Source organism: Oncorhynchus mykiss, chromosome 13 (genome assembly GCF_057628025.1).
Source record: "Oncorhynchus mykiss isolate SJ-2025 chromosome 13, ASM5762802v1, whole genome shotgun sequence".
Lineage (NCBI taxonomy): Eukaryota > Metazoa > Chordata > Actinopteri > Salmoniformes > Salmonidae > Oncorhynchus > Oncorhynchus mykiss.
The window spans coordinates 41,499,460-41,516,795 of record NC_143034.1 but is presented as its reverse complement, the minus strand read 5'-3'; the positions used below and the strand labels follow the sequence as shown (position 1 = coordinate 41,516,795).

At 42.3% G+C, this 17,336-nt stretch overlaps 1 protein-coding gene across 8 annotated transcripts in view; it reads right to left on the bottom strand.

Annotated features, from left to right (window-relative positions):
* The window catches only part of LOC110486139 (KAT8 regulatory NSL complex subunit 1), a 79,798-nt gene that overhangs the window by 47,269 nt on the left and 15,193 nt on the right, over positions 1–17,336 (bottom strand). The window contains exon 1 of one of the 8 annotated variants that reach the window (XM_090196208.1): positions 1,487–1,577. The exons of 5 other annotated variants lie outside the window; for them this stretch is intronic. Coding sequence is in view for 1 of the 3 variants with exons in the window: in XM_090196209.1 (XP_090052335.1) it covers positions 11,615–13,546 (1,932 nt within the window). In the remaining 2 variants the exon portion in view is untranslated. Of the gene's footprint in view, positions 1–1,486; positions 1,578–10,802; positions 14,058–17,336 lie in introns of those variants that run through there. 2 more of the 8 variants (XM_036940779.2, XM_090196209.1) reach the window with 2 other exon arrangements.

Below are 17,336 nucleotides of genomic sequence, written 5' to 3'. Positions count from 1 at the left end.
CGTGGAATTCGGTGCGCAATTGCCAGCTGCTTGTACTTTTCCATTTGATATAGGGGAGAAACCATGCGTCCAAGAACGATATATCAATGAAGAGATATGTGAAAAACACCTTGATGACTGATTCTAAACAACGTTTGCCATGTTTTCAGTCGATATTATGGAGTTCATTTGGAAAAAAGTTCGCGTTTTGAGGACTGAATTTTCGTTTTTTTTTGGTAGCCAAATGTGATGTATAAAACGGAGCTATTTCTAATACACAAATAATCTTTTTGGAAAAACTGAGCATCTGCTATCTAACTGAGAGTATCCTCATTGAAAACATCAGAAGTTCTTCAAAGGTAAATGATTGTATTTGAAGGCTTTTATGTTTTTGTTGAAATGTTGCGTGCTGGATGCTAACGCTAATGCTAACGCTAAATGCTACGCTAGCTAGCTACTTTTACAGAAATTATTGTTTTCCTATGGTTGAGAAGCATCTGAGATGACAGTGTTGTTTACAAAAGGCTAAGCTTGAGAGATGGCATATTTATTTCATTTCATTTGCGATTTTCATGAATAGTTAACGTTGCGTTATGGTAATGAGCTTGAGGCTGTAGTCACGATACCGGATCCGGGTTTGGGAGATCAGAGAGGTGAAGGAGAAGTTTATCTAAAAGTTCCATGTATAATAGTCGTATCTTTATCAATGTTTATTATGAGTATTTCTGTACATTGATGTGGCTCTCTGCAATATCACTGCATGTTTTAGAACTACTGAAAGTAACGCGCCAATGTAAACTCAGATTATTATTTTTTTAATATGAACTTTATCAAACAAAACATACATGTAGTGTGTAAAATGAAGTCCTATGAGTGTCATCTGATGAAGATCATCAAAGGTTAGTGATTCATTTTATCTCTATTTCTGCTTTTTGTGACTCCTCTTTGGCTGGAAAAAATGGCTGTGTTTTTCTGTGACTTGGTGGTGACCTAACATAATCGTTTGTGGTGCTTTAATCCTTTTTATATTCAGACACTGTGGCTGGATTAACGAGAATGGTATCTTTCAAATTGTGTAAAATACTTTTAATTATGAGTTTTCAATATGGCGCCCTGCACTTTCACTGGCTGTTGCGGGGGGGGGGGGGGGGGGTTCCGCTAGCTTGTGGAACGAGATTAAAAGGGGGGATGGAGTCACTCTCCAGTTGTGGACAGGGCCCCAGGTGTTTATTTTTGTATGGCCACCCACACACACACTAGTGGTGCACGGGTCACCCGCACCAGCCGGCAATTGCTAACCCATCCGCAACCGCCCAATTATACGTGACAAGTGAAAATCTGAGGCCTGTGGAGTAGTGGGGTGCAGGATTTAGATATGTTTCTGCTTATAATTTCCAACATTTTGGTAGGCCATGTTAGTCAGCTTGTCTATAATTAGATACATGTAGTTTATCTTCTGTCATTACACAGTATGTTGCCCTAGAATACTAAATAATCCATTGCTTACCAGAATATCATAAATCGATAGAGTGAATGCTTCAATCTAGTTGACGTCGGTAAAGTTCTCTGTCATCTCTGATTCTTCCACGGAGCAAAACCTTTTAGGGACCAGGGAGAAAATTAAAATGTCCAAATGACATCAGTTTGACCGATTGTAAGGAAACAGAAAGCTGTGAAAACAACCTAACATGTTTCTGATAAGATTTCAGTTCCTTTTGGATTTTGTGGTTGAAATACTATCAGCTTTATGATGCTGATAAACATAGAGACCGTCTGTAAAAGTGCTAACAGCCCATTTTCATTCTCTCAAGATGCTGAATGAAAGAAATCATATTTCTCCACTCCTGTTCCCAAGTCAAAATGTAGCCTACATTTGGGGTTTTATTTTACTGCAAGAAATGCCTTATTCTGCAGGAATTAATATTCAAGTCTATGTGAGAGGTTATAGACCAACAGTTGGTGTGCAGGTTTCAGTTTCCATTTATCCCATCTGAACAGTAGGCTACAACTCCCTTGTCGTGCCATAGGCCTAGTTGAAGTCCCTGTCTTGTGCCTGTTGAATTTGTATAGCACCTCACAATCACCACATACCCAAATCGTTCCCAGACATTACTTTTCTGCCCCGCCCCCCCTCTTATTTTCAACTCTCCATTTCACAGCTTCAATGTAGCCTATAGATATAAATTGCACAAGAATAATGCATTTATGGACTTAAGGTATTGTTTTCTCTTTATTCAACCCGCCAGCCATCCACCTTGCCCTTCCTCCACACAACATTTCACGACCGAGACACAGATGTAACAGCGGGGACTGCGGGTTATGAGTCAACCCAAGCATCTCTTTAAAGAGGAGTGTTACTGTAGCTTGGCATTTAGTCACGTCACACTAGAACCATGCAGCTGTGTCAAATATCAACTGAGACAATAGCCAGAGCCCAGAACCAATGAAAGAGCAGCACCTAGCAAGAGCAGGGCAGACATTAGGTCTATTTAAAGGTGAAGGAAATGATAGAAGATGTTTAATACACGCATGATTACCAAACACACACACTCTCTCTCTCGCTCTCTCTCTCTAGGGATGGGCATGGCTAATCAAATATCCGGATATCCGAACGGGTATTCGAACAATTGAGAGTATTCTATTTTTGGAGATAATTTTTAGGCCTATTTTAACAATGAAAAAGCTTCATCTAAATTATATTGTCCATGTTACATTGTTACACACAAGGACATACTATGACATTTGAAATGCTTAATTGAATAAAACAAAACTTTATAATGTAGTGTTTACTTAAGGCTCTTTGAGCTACTGCTGCCTCAGACGCAACGTGGTGTTGACAGTCATTGTTTACAGTTGTGCACTGTAAATGTAGCCGACAGTTCTGAGGACTCACAAAGTAATTGCTTTATTTTCAAGCTCATTTTCACTCTTATGGGCTATGGGTTGCATTTTACATTAAAATGTATTTTTATTATCATAGTGCATGAAGCCCTATGGTCAGCCCTGACAACGGTATGCTATTTTCCCAACTTCAAATAAAAATTAGCCTACAGGCACGCACACCAATGGTGAGTCCTCAAGACCTGCTGGCAGATCAAAAAAATAAAATACGACAAAAAATAAACTTGTCAGAATTTGTTTATTTTTTTAAACAAAATCAGTTCTATGATGGGGAACATCAGACTTCTCTTTCACCTTTGTTGTTAGCCTAGGCTACTCTTCGCCTAAAAACGTGCTGCTATAGCACCCTGGAAACACCTGCGCACTGTCTGAGATGTATTTATTACATTATGTTGCAAAACATTTCCCAGAAGGAAACAAACGTAACGAAGCGGGAAGGGACCTAGCCGAATTTATCCAATAGAAACTCATGTTTTGGCTAATTATTAGCTTATGATTACACCTCAGCTGTTTGCATCATTGTGAATGGTCAATTTTTTATATTGTGAATATCAGGAAAATAAATATTGATAGTATTTGAACAGTGAATTAAATCTCCTGCCCAAGTCACCCACAAAATTCAAATCAGTGCAGCCTGCTCTTTCTCTTCGCTAATGATGCGAGTGTGTGTTGCATGTAGAACATCCTAGCCTATTTAATGACGATAGGCCCTGTTTTACTAAAGTTACGAGGCAAGAAATTGCGAAATACAGCACACCATTGCGAGATACAACTTTGATTGCCGATAGATAGAAACAGAACCCTGCACTATGCCTATCTAAACAGTGCCCCTCCTCTCTCTCACAGTCCCTTGCTAGTTCACTTGTGTTCGTTTGTGTTCTCGGAAGTACAAGTAATCAGTCTCCTCCATTCCAAAAATACAAAATCTTAGGAGTCAATTCCACTGAATGTCTTGGTAAGTCACTGTATTTAACTAACTTTGAGGTACTTTTTTTTTTTTTAGGAGAGAGCGGTCTGCACAGGCAGCTCAAAATTATTTGATTGACAGTTCTGGTTGTCTAGAGATAGACATGAATTCAGCTTCAGATTACTTTACGGACAAGTAAAATGCCCTTCGTGTTGGCATTTAAAAAGCTGTAGTGCAACCTTACAAACAAACACGCCGCAGAGCTATCAAGTGTATATGTATAAAAACTGAGGTAGACATAATTTCATTGCCTGACCCTAGCGGTCATACATATGCAGTGCTTGACTTGGACTGGAATAGATGCCAGTACTGTTTATATTTAGGTACAGGAGCGCCACAATACTCTTGAGATAACATTCTTTAAAAGGTGCAGGAGCTCAAGCAGTTGAAAATGTGAAGTGCCAGTACTCGCCTCCGGTGAGCTCCTACCCAACTCAAGCACTGTACATGCATAAGAGGACCATTATTCTGCATTGTGAATTGGTGTGGAATTTTATGAATATTTCTTGAAATTTTAATGGAAAACTGATTTAAAAAAAATAGCAGTTGAAACTAGAGGTCGCCAGATTAATCGGAATGGCCGATTAATTAGGGCCGATTTCAAGTTTTCATAACAATCGGAAATTGGTATTTTTGGGCGGCGATTAATTTTTTAAAATAATAATTAATAACTGACCTGCCTAGTTAAATAAAGGTAAGAACACATTCTTATTCTCAATGACGGCCTAGGAGCGGTGGGTTAACTGTCTTGTTCAGGGGCAGAACGACAGATTTACACCATGTCAGCTCGGGGGATCCAATCTTCCAACCTTACAGTTAACTCGTCCAACGCAATAACGACCTGCCTCTCTCTCGTTGCACTCCACAAGGAGACTGCCTGTTACGCGAATGCAGTTAGCCAAGGTAAGTTGCTAGCTAGCATTAAACTTTTCTTACAAAAAACAATCAATCATAATCACTAGTTAACAACACATGGTTAATGATATTACTAGATATTATCTAGCGTGGACTGCGTTGCATATAATCTGACTGAGCATACAAGTATCTAAGTATCTGACTGACCGGTGGTAGGCAGAAGCAGGCGCGTAAACATTAATTCAAACAGCACTTTCGTGCGTTTTGCCAGCAGCTCTTCGTTGTGCGTCAAGCATTGCGCTGTTTATGACTTCAAGCCTATCAACTCCCGAGATGAGGCTGGTGTAACCGAAGTGAAATGGCTAGCTAGTTAGCGCGCGCTAATAGTGTTTCAAACATCACTCGCTCTGAGCCTTCTAGTAGTTGTTCCCCTAGCTCTGCATGGGTAACACTGCTTCGATGGTGGCTGTTGTCGTTGTGTTGCTGGTTCGAGCCCAGGGAGGAGCGAGGAGAGGGACGGAAGCTATACTGTTACACTGGCAATACTAAAGTGCCTATAAGAACATCCAATAGTCAAAGGTTAATGAAATACAAATGGGATAGAGGGAAATAGTCCTATAAATCCAATAATAACTACAACCTAAAACTTATTACCTGGGAGAAGTTTTAAATTAAAAATAATAAATCGGCATCGGCTTTTTTGGTCCTCCAATAATCGGTATCGGCGTTGAAAAAAATCATAATCGGTCGACCTCTAGTTGAAACATTAAGCAAAATATTAAATTTGTCACATCGCTAGTCAGATCCTTGCTCTGTAAAGTGGTTCCTTCTAAATATGTCCAGGCACACAAACTCAAGAAACATTTACAGTGAAACTCAAAGGATATGCACCGACTGGCACCCTATTTCCTAATGGGTCCTGGTCAAAAGCAGTGCACTGTATAGGGAGTAGGGTACCATTTGGGACCCAGACACAGCCTGTCTGCCTAAAGGAGAAGCTGTGTGTAGGGAGGAGCTAACCCAGCCTCCTGCTAGTAGCACATTACTAATACAGCAGCCAGGTTCAATCTCAGTTCACCAAACCTCAATCAAATAATCCACTACAGCAGAAAACAAGTAGGCTACGGTACAACCCCTCCCTGTTCAATGTATGTGTTCACAATTCCCTAGTAAACGGACGGACGGGGGACGGGGGGAGTGAATGACAGTTTGATTCAAGTAGGACTATATAAATTGAATGTCCTTAGCAAAATTAAGATGCAAATATGGCCCGAGTTACATAGGCTAAGATGAATCTGGTTTGTCCTAAAACTGTGTGACAAGAACAGCTTGGTATGTAGTCTACCAGAGCTGCCAGTTACCTCTTGTATCAGCTACTGCAGCCCAGGGTTTCTTAATGGGTGCTTTCCCAAGTGTCTCTACATAGAAAAGCCTTTCATCAACTTAAGCCTTTGAGAGGCAGCAGGGAGGGACAGAAATTAGGGAGTTAGGCTGTCTGGGGAAGTCCCGTCCTACACTCTCCAAATGAGGTTATAGTTTGGATGTAATCATGATGGAAAGTGAACACCATTTTAAAATAATTGTATGTTGACCAACCTTGACACACACGCACTTGCTCGCACGCGCGCACACACGTACGTACACTGAAACAACTTCGCTCAGCTATCGCTCAGCGTCACACTCATAATAACCCAGGAGAGTAAAGATCCAGTGAGGGTTTGGAACGTAAGGTGACCTCCCTTGGGCTGTTGTGTCAGAAAGTGAGATCAGACTGTGGCAATGACTCAGCACTACCTCACTCTACACAAGTAGACTACAGAGAACATTCTGGAGGATGTTTGATGCAGCCAGGGTCAAAAGTAATGCACTATGGCCTATACTACAGACACAGGGTTCCAGTTCAGACGTAGACCAGGTTTAGGGAGGAGGAACAGAGCAGTCATACACCACTGCTTCCAGACACCTCTAGAATGTTTATTCACAAGGTGATGTCATAGAGCAGGAGAGAGAGAGAAACCACGAAACATTCATAGCACACATTTACTCGTGACTTAGGCTACTTCCTATGAATACAGTATAGCATGTTTTTAACCTCTGGACATTTCCATGTAAAAAAAGGCCCCATGAGCCCCAACATGTGAAGTTCATGTCAAATCTGGTGCCAAATGAAAGCTAGGAGTCTGCATTTTTGAGAAATGAAGGCATACATAACTTTAACCATTTTCCATCCTCAAAATTAGGAATAATCAAAGGCTTTGATTACTGGTCAAACAGACGGAAAAGTCTTAAAATGCATTTGAAATATTTCAAAACATAATAATGCATAAGTAAAGACACTGCCAACTAATATCAACACATATTTTGTTTAATAAACATTGGCCTGTGCCTTAATTCTGTTACCAAAATCCCACATATCTTTAAGATATTTTCTAATTTCTCTCGCTATTGAGGGAGGATAATGAAAGTTCACAGAAGTAACCAGGTAGAAACCATATCTATTTGGTTTCTTAATTATTAAGTGATTAAAACTTGAATTTAACCAAATTGGTAACAGAATTTCCTTAAACTCAGTAAAGGAATTACTGCAATTGAATTGGCTACAATGAGAAATCAGTAGTCACAAACCAGTCTTCCCTTCCATTGGCATATTATTATGTTAAACGCTGGTGGTCGAAGCTGGCTCTCTCCCTCTCGCAAATACAATCAAAAGTGAACTAAACAATCAAAAATTAACAGTAAACTCAAAGGTTTCAAAAGGAAGACATTTCAAAATGTCATATGGCTTTGTATAGTGTTATAACGGGCAAATAGTTAATGTATAAAAAGGGAAAATAAACACAAATATAGGTTGTATTTACAATGGTGTTTGTTCTTCACTGGTTGCCCTTTTCTTGTAGCAACAGGTGACAAAATCTTGCTGCTGTGATGGCACACTGCGGTATTTCACCCAATATATATGGACGTTTATCAACATTTGATTTGTTTTCTAAATCTTTGTGGGTCTGTGTAATCAAGGGAAATATGTCTCTCTTTCCTTAAATTTTGGGTCAGTTACCGTGGTCAGGTATTCTGCCACTGTGTACTCTCTTTCAGGGCCAAATATCATTCCAGTTTGGAAAGAATTTAACAGAAAACAGAGTAATGTGTCAAGTAATTATCTTTTTGTTTTCTCATGATTTGGTTGGGTCTAATTGTGTTGCTGTTGCTGTCCTGGGGCTCTTTTTGTGAACAGAGCCCCATGACCCACTTGCTTAGGGGATTCTTCTCTAGGGTAATCTCTCTGTAGGAGATGGCTTTGTTATGGAAGGCTTTTGAATCGCTTCCTTTCAAGTTGTTGTAGAATTTAAACGGCTATTTTCTGGAGTTTGATCATTATTGGGTATCGGCCTACTTCTGCTCTGCATGCATTATTTGTCGATGTACGTTGTACACACTTATTTTCCACCATAATTTGCAAATAAATGAATAAATCCTACAATGTGATTTTCTGGATTTTTTCCTTCTCATTTTGTCTGTCATAGTTGAAGTGTACCTATGATGAAAATTACAGGCCTCCCATCTTTTTTAAGTGGGAGAACTTGCACAATTGGTGGCTGACTAAATACTTTTTTGCCCCACTGTATTTTTAGACAGATCCTAATTGGGATGTCAAATTTACGTTCCTTTTGATGGCGTAGAAGGCCCTTCTTACCTTGTCTCAGATCGTTCACAGCTTTGTGAAAGTTACCGGTGGTGCTGATGTTTAGGCCTAGGTAGGTGTAGTTTGTGTGCTCAAGGACAACGGTGCCTAGACGGAATTGTTATTTGTGGTCCTGGCAACTGGACCTTTTTTTTTGGAACACCATTATTTTTTGTCTTGCTGAGATTTACTGTCCGGGCCCAAGTCTGACAGAAGATCTAGGTGCTGCTGTAGGCACTCTTTGGTGTCTCGCTCACACACATACACAAGCTCCCTCTCTTTCCATTTATTGTAACCCGCATCTAAGCACCAACCAACACCGGACGTCAATCGAAGTTGAAAAGTGAATGAAATTTGGTCAGTCGGCCATGGCCTTGATTTCAACGTCCAAAGAATACGTTTTTGACAAGATCTGGGCCGGCATTCATTTCAACGTCCAACAATGTTTATTTTTGGTCCAGTCCGGCCTTGATTTGGCCCATACATAGACATCCATGATTGGTTCAAATCTAAACCAATCATAGACGTTTATGTTTTACACGTGTTAAGAGCACCGTACAGTAAATATCTTTTTTAAAAGTGGAGTATAGTTCAGTACAGTCCTGTATGGAACAGTACTCTAGAGTTGAGTATACTATAATTTACTGCATTGTACTAATCCATTAATGGCAAGAAATTGGAATTCATTGCCCATGACAATCAACCGTTCTCTGTCGTGGATGATGTTGACTTTCGCCAACTGGTCCAGCACCATGATCCCCAGTACACACAACCAAGTAGGGCGGTATTTTTCAGATGTTGCCCTACCGGATGTTACACAGTATTGTTGAAACGCATATCCATGAGCGTCACTGCTATTAGCTTCACAACTGACATTTGGGCCAGCCATGTCAGCCCCATGTGCATGCGGAGTCTGACAGTACAGTGGGTTGATGAGGATTTTGTACTGAGGAAAGCCGTATAGAATGTGCTGGTTCTCACACCGCTGCTGCCATGTCAATGGCATTTGAGAACATGTTTGAAACATGAACACACTCCTAGCTCCATTCAAACAACTGACTCGAGAAATAAGCTCACCAGCTGCGTCTGCAGCAGACATCATACCCTCCGTCATGGCATTGAAACGCCTGCTCAACAAAACTGCCGGCACAGACCGTCGGGTTAAAACTTGCAAAAGTACTCTACTAGAGGCTCTGAACAAGCGAGTCGGTGGTATTCTCTCTGAGCCTCTTTACTGTGTCACCACCATGCTTGATGCTAGGTACAAGGACCGCTAATTTGACGCAGACAAGAAACAGGGTTTACGTGAAATGTTACAGACACAGATGGACAAGATGGAAACGGACACAGTGACAGTTGGCACAGAGGAAGAGGACCCACGACAGAAGAAGCAACAGACAGAGATGAAACTTCACTGCTTGGCATGTATGAGGAAATCCTGGGCGAAAATTAAATGACTGAACCATGAAACAGCACAGCAAGTGAAACAAAAATATTTTGGTCAGTGTGTGTGTTTCAACTATTTAACTGTACTATAATGCCACTCAAATTCTAAATATCAGTTATCGCTATCGTGTTTTTTGGCAAGGAAAATATTGGATATCGGCCAAAAATGTCATATAGGTGCATCCCTACTCCTCACCGTTGAATTTGACACATTTATTCTGCCTATACAACCAGGCAAGCAAGAGTGGCTCTCTAACACACATGCGGTGATACAAACAAATTCACATTCTCATGGATGACCCTGAGCCATATTGCTCGCCGGGCATGGCGGTGTGGAGCCGAGCGTTGGAAACAGGACTCCTGTTACAGAGCCCTTTAAGACCAACCCTCCCAGTCTAACCAGTTGCAGGCATATAAGAAGCTCCATCCAGCCAGCGATACCCTGTCCAACCAACCGCAGGCTCCGTTTAGGCACAAATTTCACACAATCACCTTATTCCGATGAGGCCCATCTCACCTAGTCATGATGCATATTCTACGCCCATCACCCTATTATGCACAGAAGTAATTAAATTAGGTTCATCTTCGGTGGAGGCAGCCTTCGCAGGGTTAGCACCAGTAAAACCTGAAATGGATCAACCTCCAGTACAGAGGGAAAAATGTAGGCTGTGCTAAAAAAGGTTAAAATTAGGAAAACGGGCTAGTAATTTTGTCATAACACAATATACGGTACTTACCATTTATGATGGTTAAGCATAAAGACCTAGGCCTAATGTTGGTCAAAAACATGCTAAGTATGTCACAGGAAGGCCAAAAAGATAATCAAGGACATCAACCACCCGAGCCACTGCCTGTTCACCCCGCCATCATCCAGAAGATGAGGTCAGTACAGGTGCATCAAAGCTGGGGCCGAGAGACTGAAAAGCAGCTTCTATCTCAAGGCCATCAGACTGTTAAACAGCCATCACTAAATCAAATCAAAAATCACATTTTATTTGTCACATACACATGGTTAGCAGATGTTAATGCGAGTGTAGCGAAATGCTTGTGCTTCTAGTTCCGACAATGCAGTAATAACCAACAAGTAATCTAACTAACAATAACAAAACTACTGTCTTATACACAGTGTAAGGGGATAAAGAATATGTACATAAGGATATATGAATGAGTGATGGTACAGAGCAGCATAGGCAAGATACAGTAGATGGTATTGAGTGCAGTATATACATGAGATGAGTATGTAAACAAAGTGGCATAGTTAAAGTGGCTAGTGATACATGTATTACATAAGGATGCAGTCGATGATATAGAGTACAGTATATACGTATGCATATGAGATGAATAATGTAGGGTAAGTAACATTATATAAGGTAGCATTGTTTAAAGTGGCTAGTGATATATTTACATCATTTCCCATCAATTCCCATTATTAGTGGCTGGAGTTGAGTCAGTGTCAGTGTCAGTGTGTTGGCAGCAGCCACTCAATGTTAGTGGTGGCTGTTTAACAGTCTGATGGCCTTGAGATAGAAGCTGTTTTTCAGTCTCTCGGTCCCAGCTTTGATGCACCTGTACTGACCTCGCCTTCTGGATGATAGCGGGGTGAACAGGCAGTGGCTCGGGTGGTTGATGTCCTTGATGATTTATGGCATTCCTGTAACATCGGGTGGTGTAGGTGTCCTGGAGGGCAGGTAGTTTGCCCCCGGTGATAGTTTGCCCCCGGTGATGCGTTGTGCAGACCTCACTACCCTCTGGAGAGCCTTACGGTTGTGGGCGGAGCAGTTGCCGTATCAGGCGGTGATACAGCCCGCCAGGATGCTCTCGATTGTGCATCTGTAGAAGTTTGTGAGTGCTTTTGGTGACAAACCAAATTTCTTCAGCCTCCTGAGGTTGAAGAGGCGCTGCTGCGCCTTCTTCACGATGCTGTCTGTGTGAGTGGACCAATTCAGTTTGTCTGTGATGTGTATGCCGAGGAACTTAAAACGTGCTACCCTCTCCACTACTGTTCCATCGATGTGGATAGGGGGGTGTTCCCTCTGCTGTTTCCTGAAGTCCACAATCATCTCCTTAGTTTTGTTGACGTTGAGTGTGAGGTTATTTTCCTGACACCACACTCCGAGGGCCCTCACCTCCTCCCTGTAGGCCGTCTCGTCGTTGTTGGTAATCAAGCCTACCACTGTTGTGTCGTCCGCAAACTTGATGATTGAGTTGGAGGCGTGCGAGGCCACGCAGTCGTGGGTGAACAGGGAGTACAGGAGAGGGCTCAGAACGCACCCTTGTGGGGCCCCAGTGTTGAGGATCAGCGGGGTGGCGATGTTGTTGCCTACCCTCACCACCTGGGGGCGGCCCGTCAGGAAGTCCAGTACCCAGTTGCACAGGGCGGGGTCGAGACCCAGGGTCTCGAGCTTGATGACGAGCTTGGAGGGTACTATGGTGTTGAATGCCGAGCTGTAGTCGATGAACAGCATTCTCACATAGGTATTCCTCTTGTCCAGATGGGTTAGGGCAGTGTGCAGTGTGGTTGAGATTGCATCGTCTGTGGACCTATTTGGGCGGTAAGCAAATTGGAGTGGGTCTAGGGTGGAGGTGATATGGTCCTTGACTAGTCTCTCAAAGCACTTCATGATGACGGAAGTGAGTGCTACGGGGCGGTAGTCGTTTAGCTCAGTTACCTTAGCTTTCTTGGGAACAGGAACAATGGTGGCCCTCTTGAAGCATGTGGGAACAGCAGACTGGTATAGGGATTGATTGAATATGTCCGTAAACACACCGGCCAGCTGGTCTGCGCATGCTTTGAGGGCGCGACTGGGGATGCCGTCTGGGCCTGCAGCCTTGCGAGGGTTAACACGTTTAAATGTCTTACTCACCTCGGCTACAGTGAAGGAGAGTCCGCATGTTTTCGTTGAAGGCCGTGTCAGTGGCACTGTATTGTCCTCAAAGCGGGCAAAAAAGTTATTTAGTCTGCCTGGGAGCAGGACATCCTGGTCCGTGACTGGGCTGGATTTCTTCTTGTAGTCCGTGATTGACTGTAGACCCTGCCACATGCCTCTTGTGTCTGAGCCGTTGAATTGAGATTCTACTTTGTCTCTGTACTGACCCTTAGCTTGTTTGATAGCCTTGCAGAGGGAATAGCTGCACTGTTTGTATTCGGTCATGTTACCAGTCACCTTGCCCTGATTAAAAGCAGTGGTTCGCGCTTTCAGTTTCACGCGAATGCTGCCATCAATCCACGGTTTCTGGTTAGGGAATGTTTTAATCGTTGCTATGGGAACGACATCTTCAACGCACGTTCTAATGAACTCGCACACCGAATCAGCGTATTCGTCAATGTTGTTATCTGACGCAATACGAAACATGTCCCAGTCCACGTGATGGAAGCAGTCTTGGAGTGTGGAGTCAGCTTGGTCGGACCAGCGTTGGACAGACCTCAGCGTGGGAGCCTCTTGTTTTAGTTCCTGTCTGTAGGCAGGGATCAACAAAATGGAGTCGGGGTCAGCTTTTCCGAAAGGAGGGCGGGGCAGGGCCTTATATGCGTCGCGGAAGTTAGAGTAACAATGATCCAAGGTTTTTCCACCCCTGGTTGCGCAATCGATATGCTGATAAAATTTAGGGAGTCTTGTTTTCAGATTAGCTTTGTTAAAATCCCCAGCTACAATGAATGCAGCCTCCGGATAAATGGATTCCAGTTTGCAAAGAGTCAAATAAAGTTTGTTCAGAGCCATCGGCGTGTCTGCTTGGGGGGGGGGATATATACTGCTGTGATTATAATCGAAGAGAATTCTCTTGGTAGATAATGCAGTCTACATTTGATTGTGAGGAATTCTAAAATCAGGTGAACAGAAGGATTTGAGTTCCTGTATGTTTCTTTCATCACACCATGTCTCGTTAGCCATAAGGCATACGCCCCCGCCCCTCTTCTTACCAGAAAGATGTTTGTTTCTGTCGGCGCGATGCGTGGAGAAACCCGCTGGCTGCACCGCCTCGGATAGCGTCTCTCCAGTGAGCCATGTTTCCGTGAAGCAAAGAACGTTACAGTCTCTGATGTCCCTCTGGAATGCTACCCTTGCTCGGATTTCATCAACCTTGTTGTCAAGAGACTGGACATTGGCGAGAAGAATGCTAGGGAGTGGTGCACGATGTGCCCGTCTCCGGAGTCTGACCAGAAGACCGCCTCGTTTCCCTCTTTTTCGGAGTCGTTTTTTTGGGTCGCTGCATGGGATCCATTCCGTTGTCCTGGGTGAAAGGCAGAACACAGGATCCGCGTCACGAAAAACATATTCTTGGTCGTACTGATGGTGAGTTGACGCTGATCTTATATTCAGTAGTTCTTCTCGACTGTATGTAATGAAACCTAAGATGACCTGGGGTACTAATGTAAGAAATAACACGTAAGAAAACAAAACACTGCATAGTTTCCTAGGAACGCGAAGCGAGGCGGCCATCTCTGTCGGCGCCGGAAGTCAATAGCACATTAGAGGCTGCTGCCAAAAGGCATAGACTAGGAATCACTGGCAACTTTAAGGAATGGAACACTCGTCACTTTAGTAATGTTTACATATCTTGCACTACTCATCTCATATGAGTATACAGTATTCAATAGTATTCTACGGTATCTTAGTCACTTAATGTTTATATATCTGGCATTACTCATGTCATGTGTATATACTGTTTTCTATACGATATCTTAATTCGTTCCGCTCTGACATCGCTCGTCCATATGTATATAGTCTTAATTCATTCCTACATAGATGTGTGAATATGTTGTATAATTTCTTAGATATTAATTGTTAGATATTACTGCACAGTCGGGAGCTAGAAGCACACACATTTGGCTACACCCACAAAAAAATCTGCTAATCACGTGTATGTGACTTATTAAATTTGATTTGAAAAAAGGTCTATCGGTAAGAATTATATATACAGTTGAAATTGGAAGCATACAGTAAAAATTCCCTGTCTTAGGTCAGTTTGGATCACCACTTTATTTTAAGATTGTGAAATAATAGTAGAGAACATTTATTTCAGCTTTTATTTATTTCATCACATTCCCAGTGGGTCAGAAGTTAACATACACTCAATTAGTATTTGGTAGCATTGCCTTTAAATTGTTTAACTTGGGTCAAAAGTTTTAGGTAGCCTACCACAAGTGTCCCACAATATGTTGGGTGAATTTTGGCCCATTCCTCCTTACAGAGCTGGTGTAACTGAGTCAGGTTTGTAGGCCGCCTTGCTCGCACACACTCTCAGTTCTGCCCACAAATTCTCCATAGGATTGAGGTCAGGGCTTTGTGATGGCCACTCCAATACCTTGACTTTGTTGTTCTTAAGCCATTTTTCCACAACTTTGGAAGTATGCTTGGGGTCATTGTCCGTTTGGAAGACCCATTTGCGACCAAGCTTTAACTTCCTGACTGATGTATTGAGATGTTGCCATCTATTATGTGAAGTGCACCAGTCCCTCCTGCAGCAAATTACCCCCACAACATGATGCTGCCACCCCCGTGATTCACGGTTGGGCTGGTGTTCTTCGGCTTGCAAGCACCCCCCTTTTTCCTTCAAACACAACGATGGTCATTATGACCAAACAGTTCTATTTTTGTGTCATCAGACCAGAGGACATTTCTCCAAAAAAGTACGATCTTCGTCCCCATGTGCAGTTGCAAACCATTGTCTGGCATTTTTATGGCGGTTTTGGAGCAGTGGCTTCTTCCTTGCTGAGCGACCTTTCAGTTTATAGCGATATAGGACTCATTTTACTGTGGATATAGATACTTTTGTACTTGCTTCCTCCAGCATCTTCACAAGGTCCTTTGCTGCTGTTCTGGGATTACGTTGCACTTTTCGCACCAAAGTACGTTAATCTCTAGGAGACCGAACGCGTCTCCTTCCTGAGCGGTATGACGGCTACGTGGTCCCATGGTGTTTATACTTGAATACTATTGTCTTGGCTGATTTCTTTTGATTTTCCCATGATGTCAAGCAAATAGGCACTGAGTTTATAGGTAGGCCTTGAAATACAGGTACACCTCCAAATGACTCAAATTATGTCACTTAGCCTACCAGAAGCTTCTAAAGCCATGACATCGTTTTCTGCAATTTTCCAAGCTGTTTAAAGGTTCAGTCACCTTAGTGTATGTAAACTTCTGACCCACTGGAGTTGAGATACAGTGAGTAAAATGAAATAATCTCTCTGTAAACAATTGTTGGATAAAAAACCTGTGTCATGCACAAAGTAGATGTCCTAACCGACTTGCCAAAACTAGTTTTGTGTGGAGTGGTTGAAAATGAGATAATGATTCCAACCTAAGTGTATGTAAACTTCCAACTTCAACTATATATATATATATATATATATATATATATATATATACACATACACACACACACACACACACACACAGTGCCTTGCGAAAGTATTCGCCCCCCTTGAACTTTGCGACCTTTTGCCACATTTCAGGCTTCAAACATAAAGATATAAAACTATTTTTTGTGAAGAATCAACAACAAGTGGGACACAATCATGAAGTGGAACGACATTTATTGGATATTTCAAACTTTTTTAACATATCAAAAACTGAAAAATTGGGCGTGCAAAATTATTCAGCCCCTTTACTTTCAGTGCAGCAAACTCTCTCCATAAGTTCAGTGAGGATCTCTGAATGATCCAATGTTGACCTAAATGACTAATGATGATAAATACAATCCACCTGTGTGTAATCAAGTCTCCGTATAAATGCACCTGCACTGTGATAGTCTCAGAGGTCTGTTAAAAGCGCAGAGAGCATCATGAAGAACAAGGAACACACCGGGCAGGTCCGAGATACTGTTGTGAAGTTTTTAAAGCCGGATTTGGATACAAAAAGATTTCCCAAGCTTTAAACATCCCAAGGAGCACTGTGCAAGCAATAATATTGAAATGGAAGGAGTATCAGACCACTGCAAATCTACCAAGACCTGGCCGTCCCTCTAAACTTTCAGCTCATACAAGGAGAAGACTGATCAGAGATGCAGCCAAGAGGCCCATGATCACTCTGGATGAACTGCATAAAAGCAGCATCATGGTTTGGGCCTGCTTTTCTTCAGCAGGGACAGGGAAGATGGTTAAAATTGATGGGAAGATGGATGGAGCCAAATACAGGACCATTCTGGAAGAAAACCTGATGGAGTCTGCAAAAGACCTGAGACTGGGACGGAGATTTGTCTTCCAACAAGACAATGATCCAAAACATAAAGCAAAATCTACAATGGAATGGTTCAAAAATAAACATATCCAGGTGTTAGAATGGCCAAGTCAAAGTCCAGACCTGAATCCAATCAAGAATCTGTGGAAAGAACTGAAAACTGCTGTTCACAAATGCTCTCCATCCAACCTCACTGAGCTCAAGCTGTTTTGCAAGGAGGAATGGGAGAAAATGTCAGTCTCTCGATGTGCAAAACTGATAGAGACATACCCCAAGCAACTTACAGCTGTAATCGCAGCAAAAGGTGGCGCTACAAAGTATTAACTTAAGG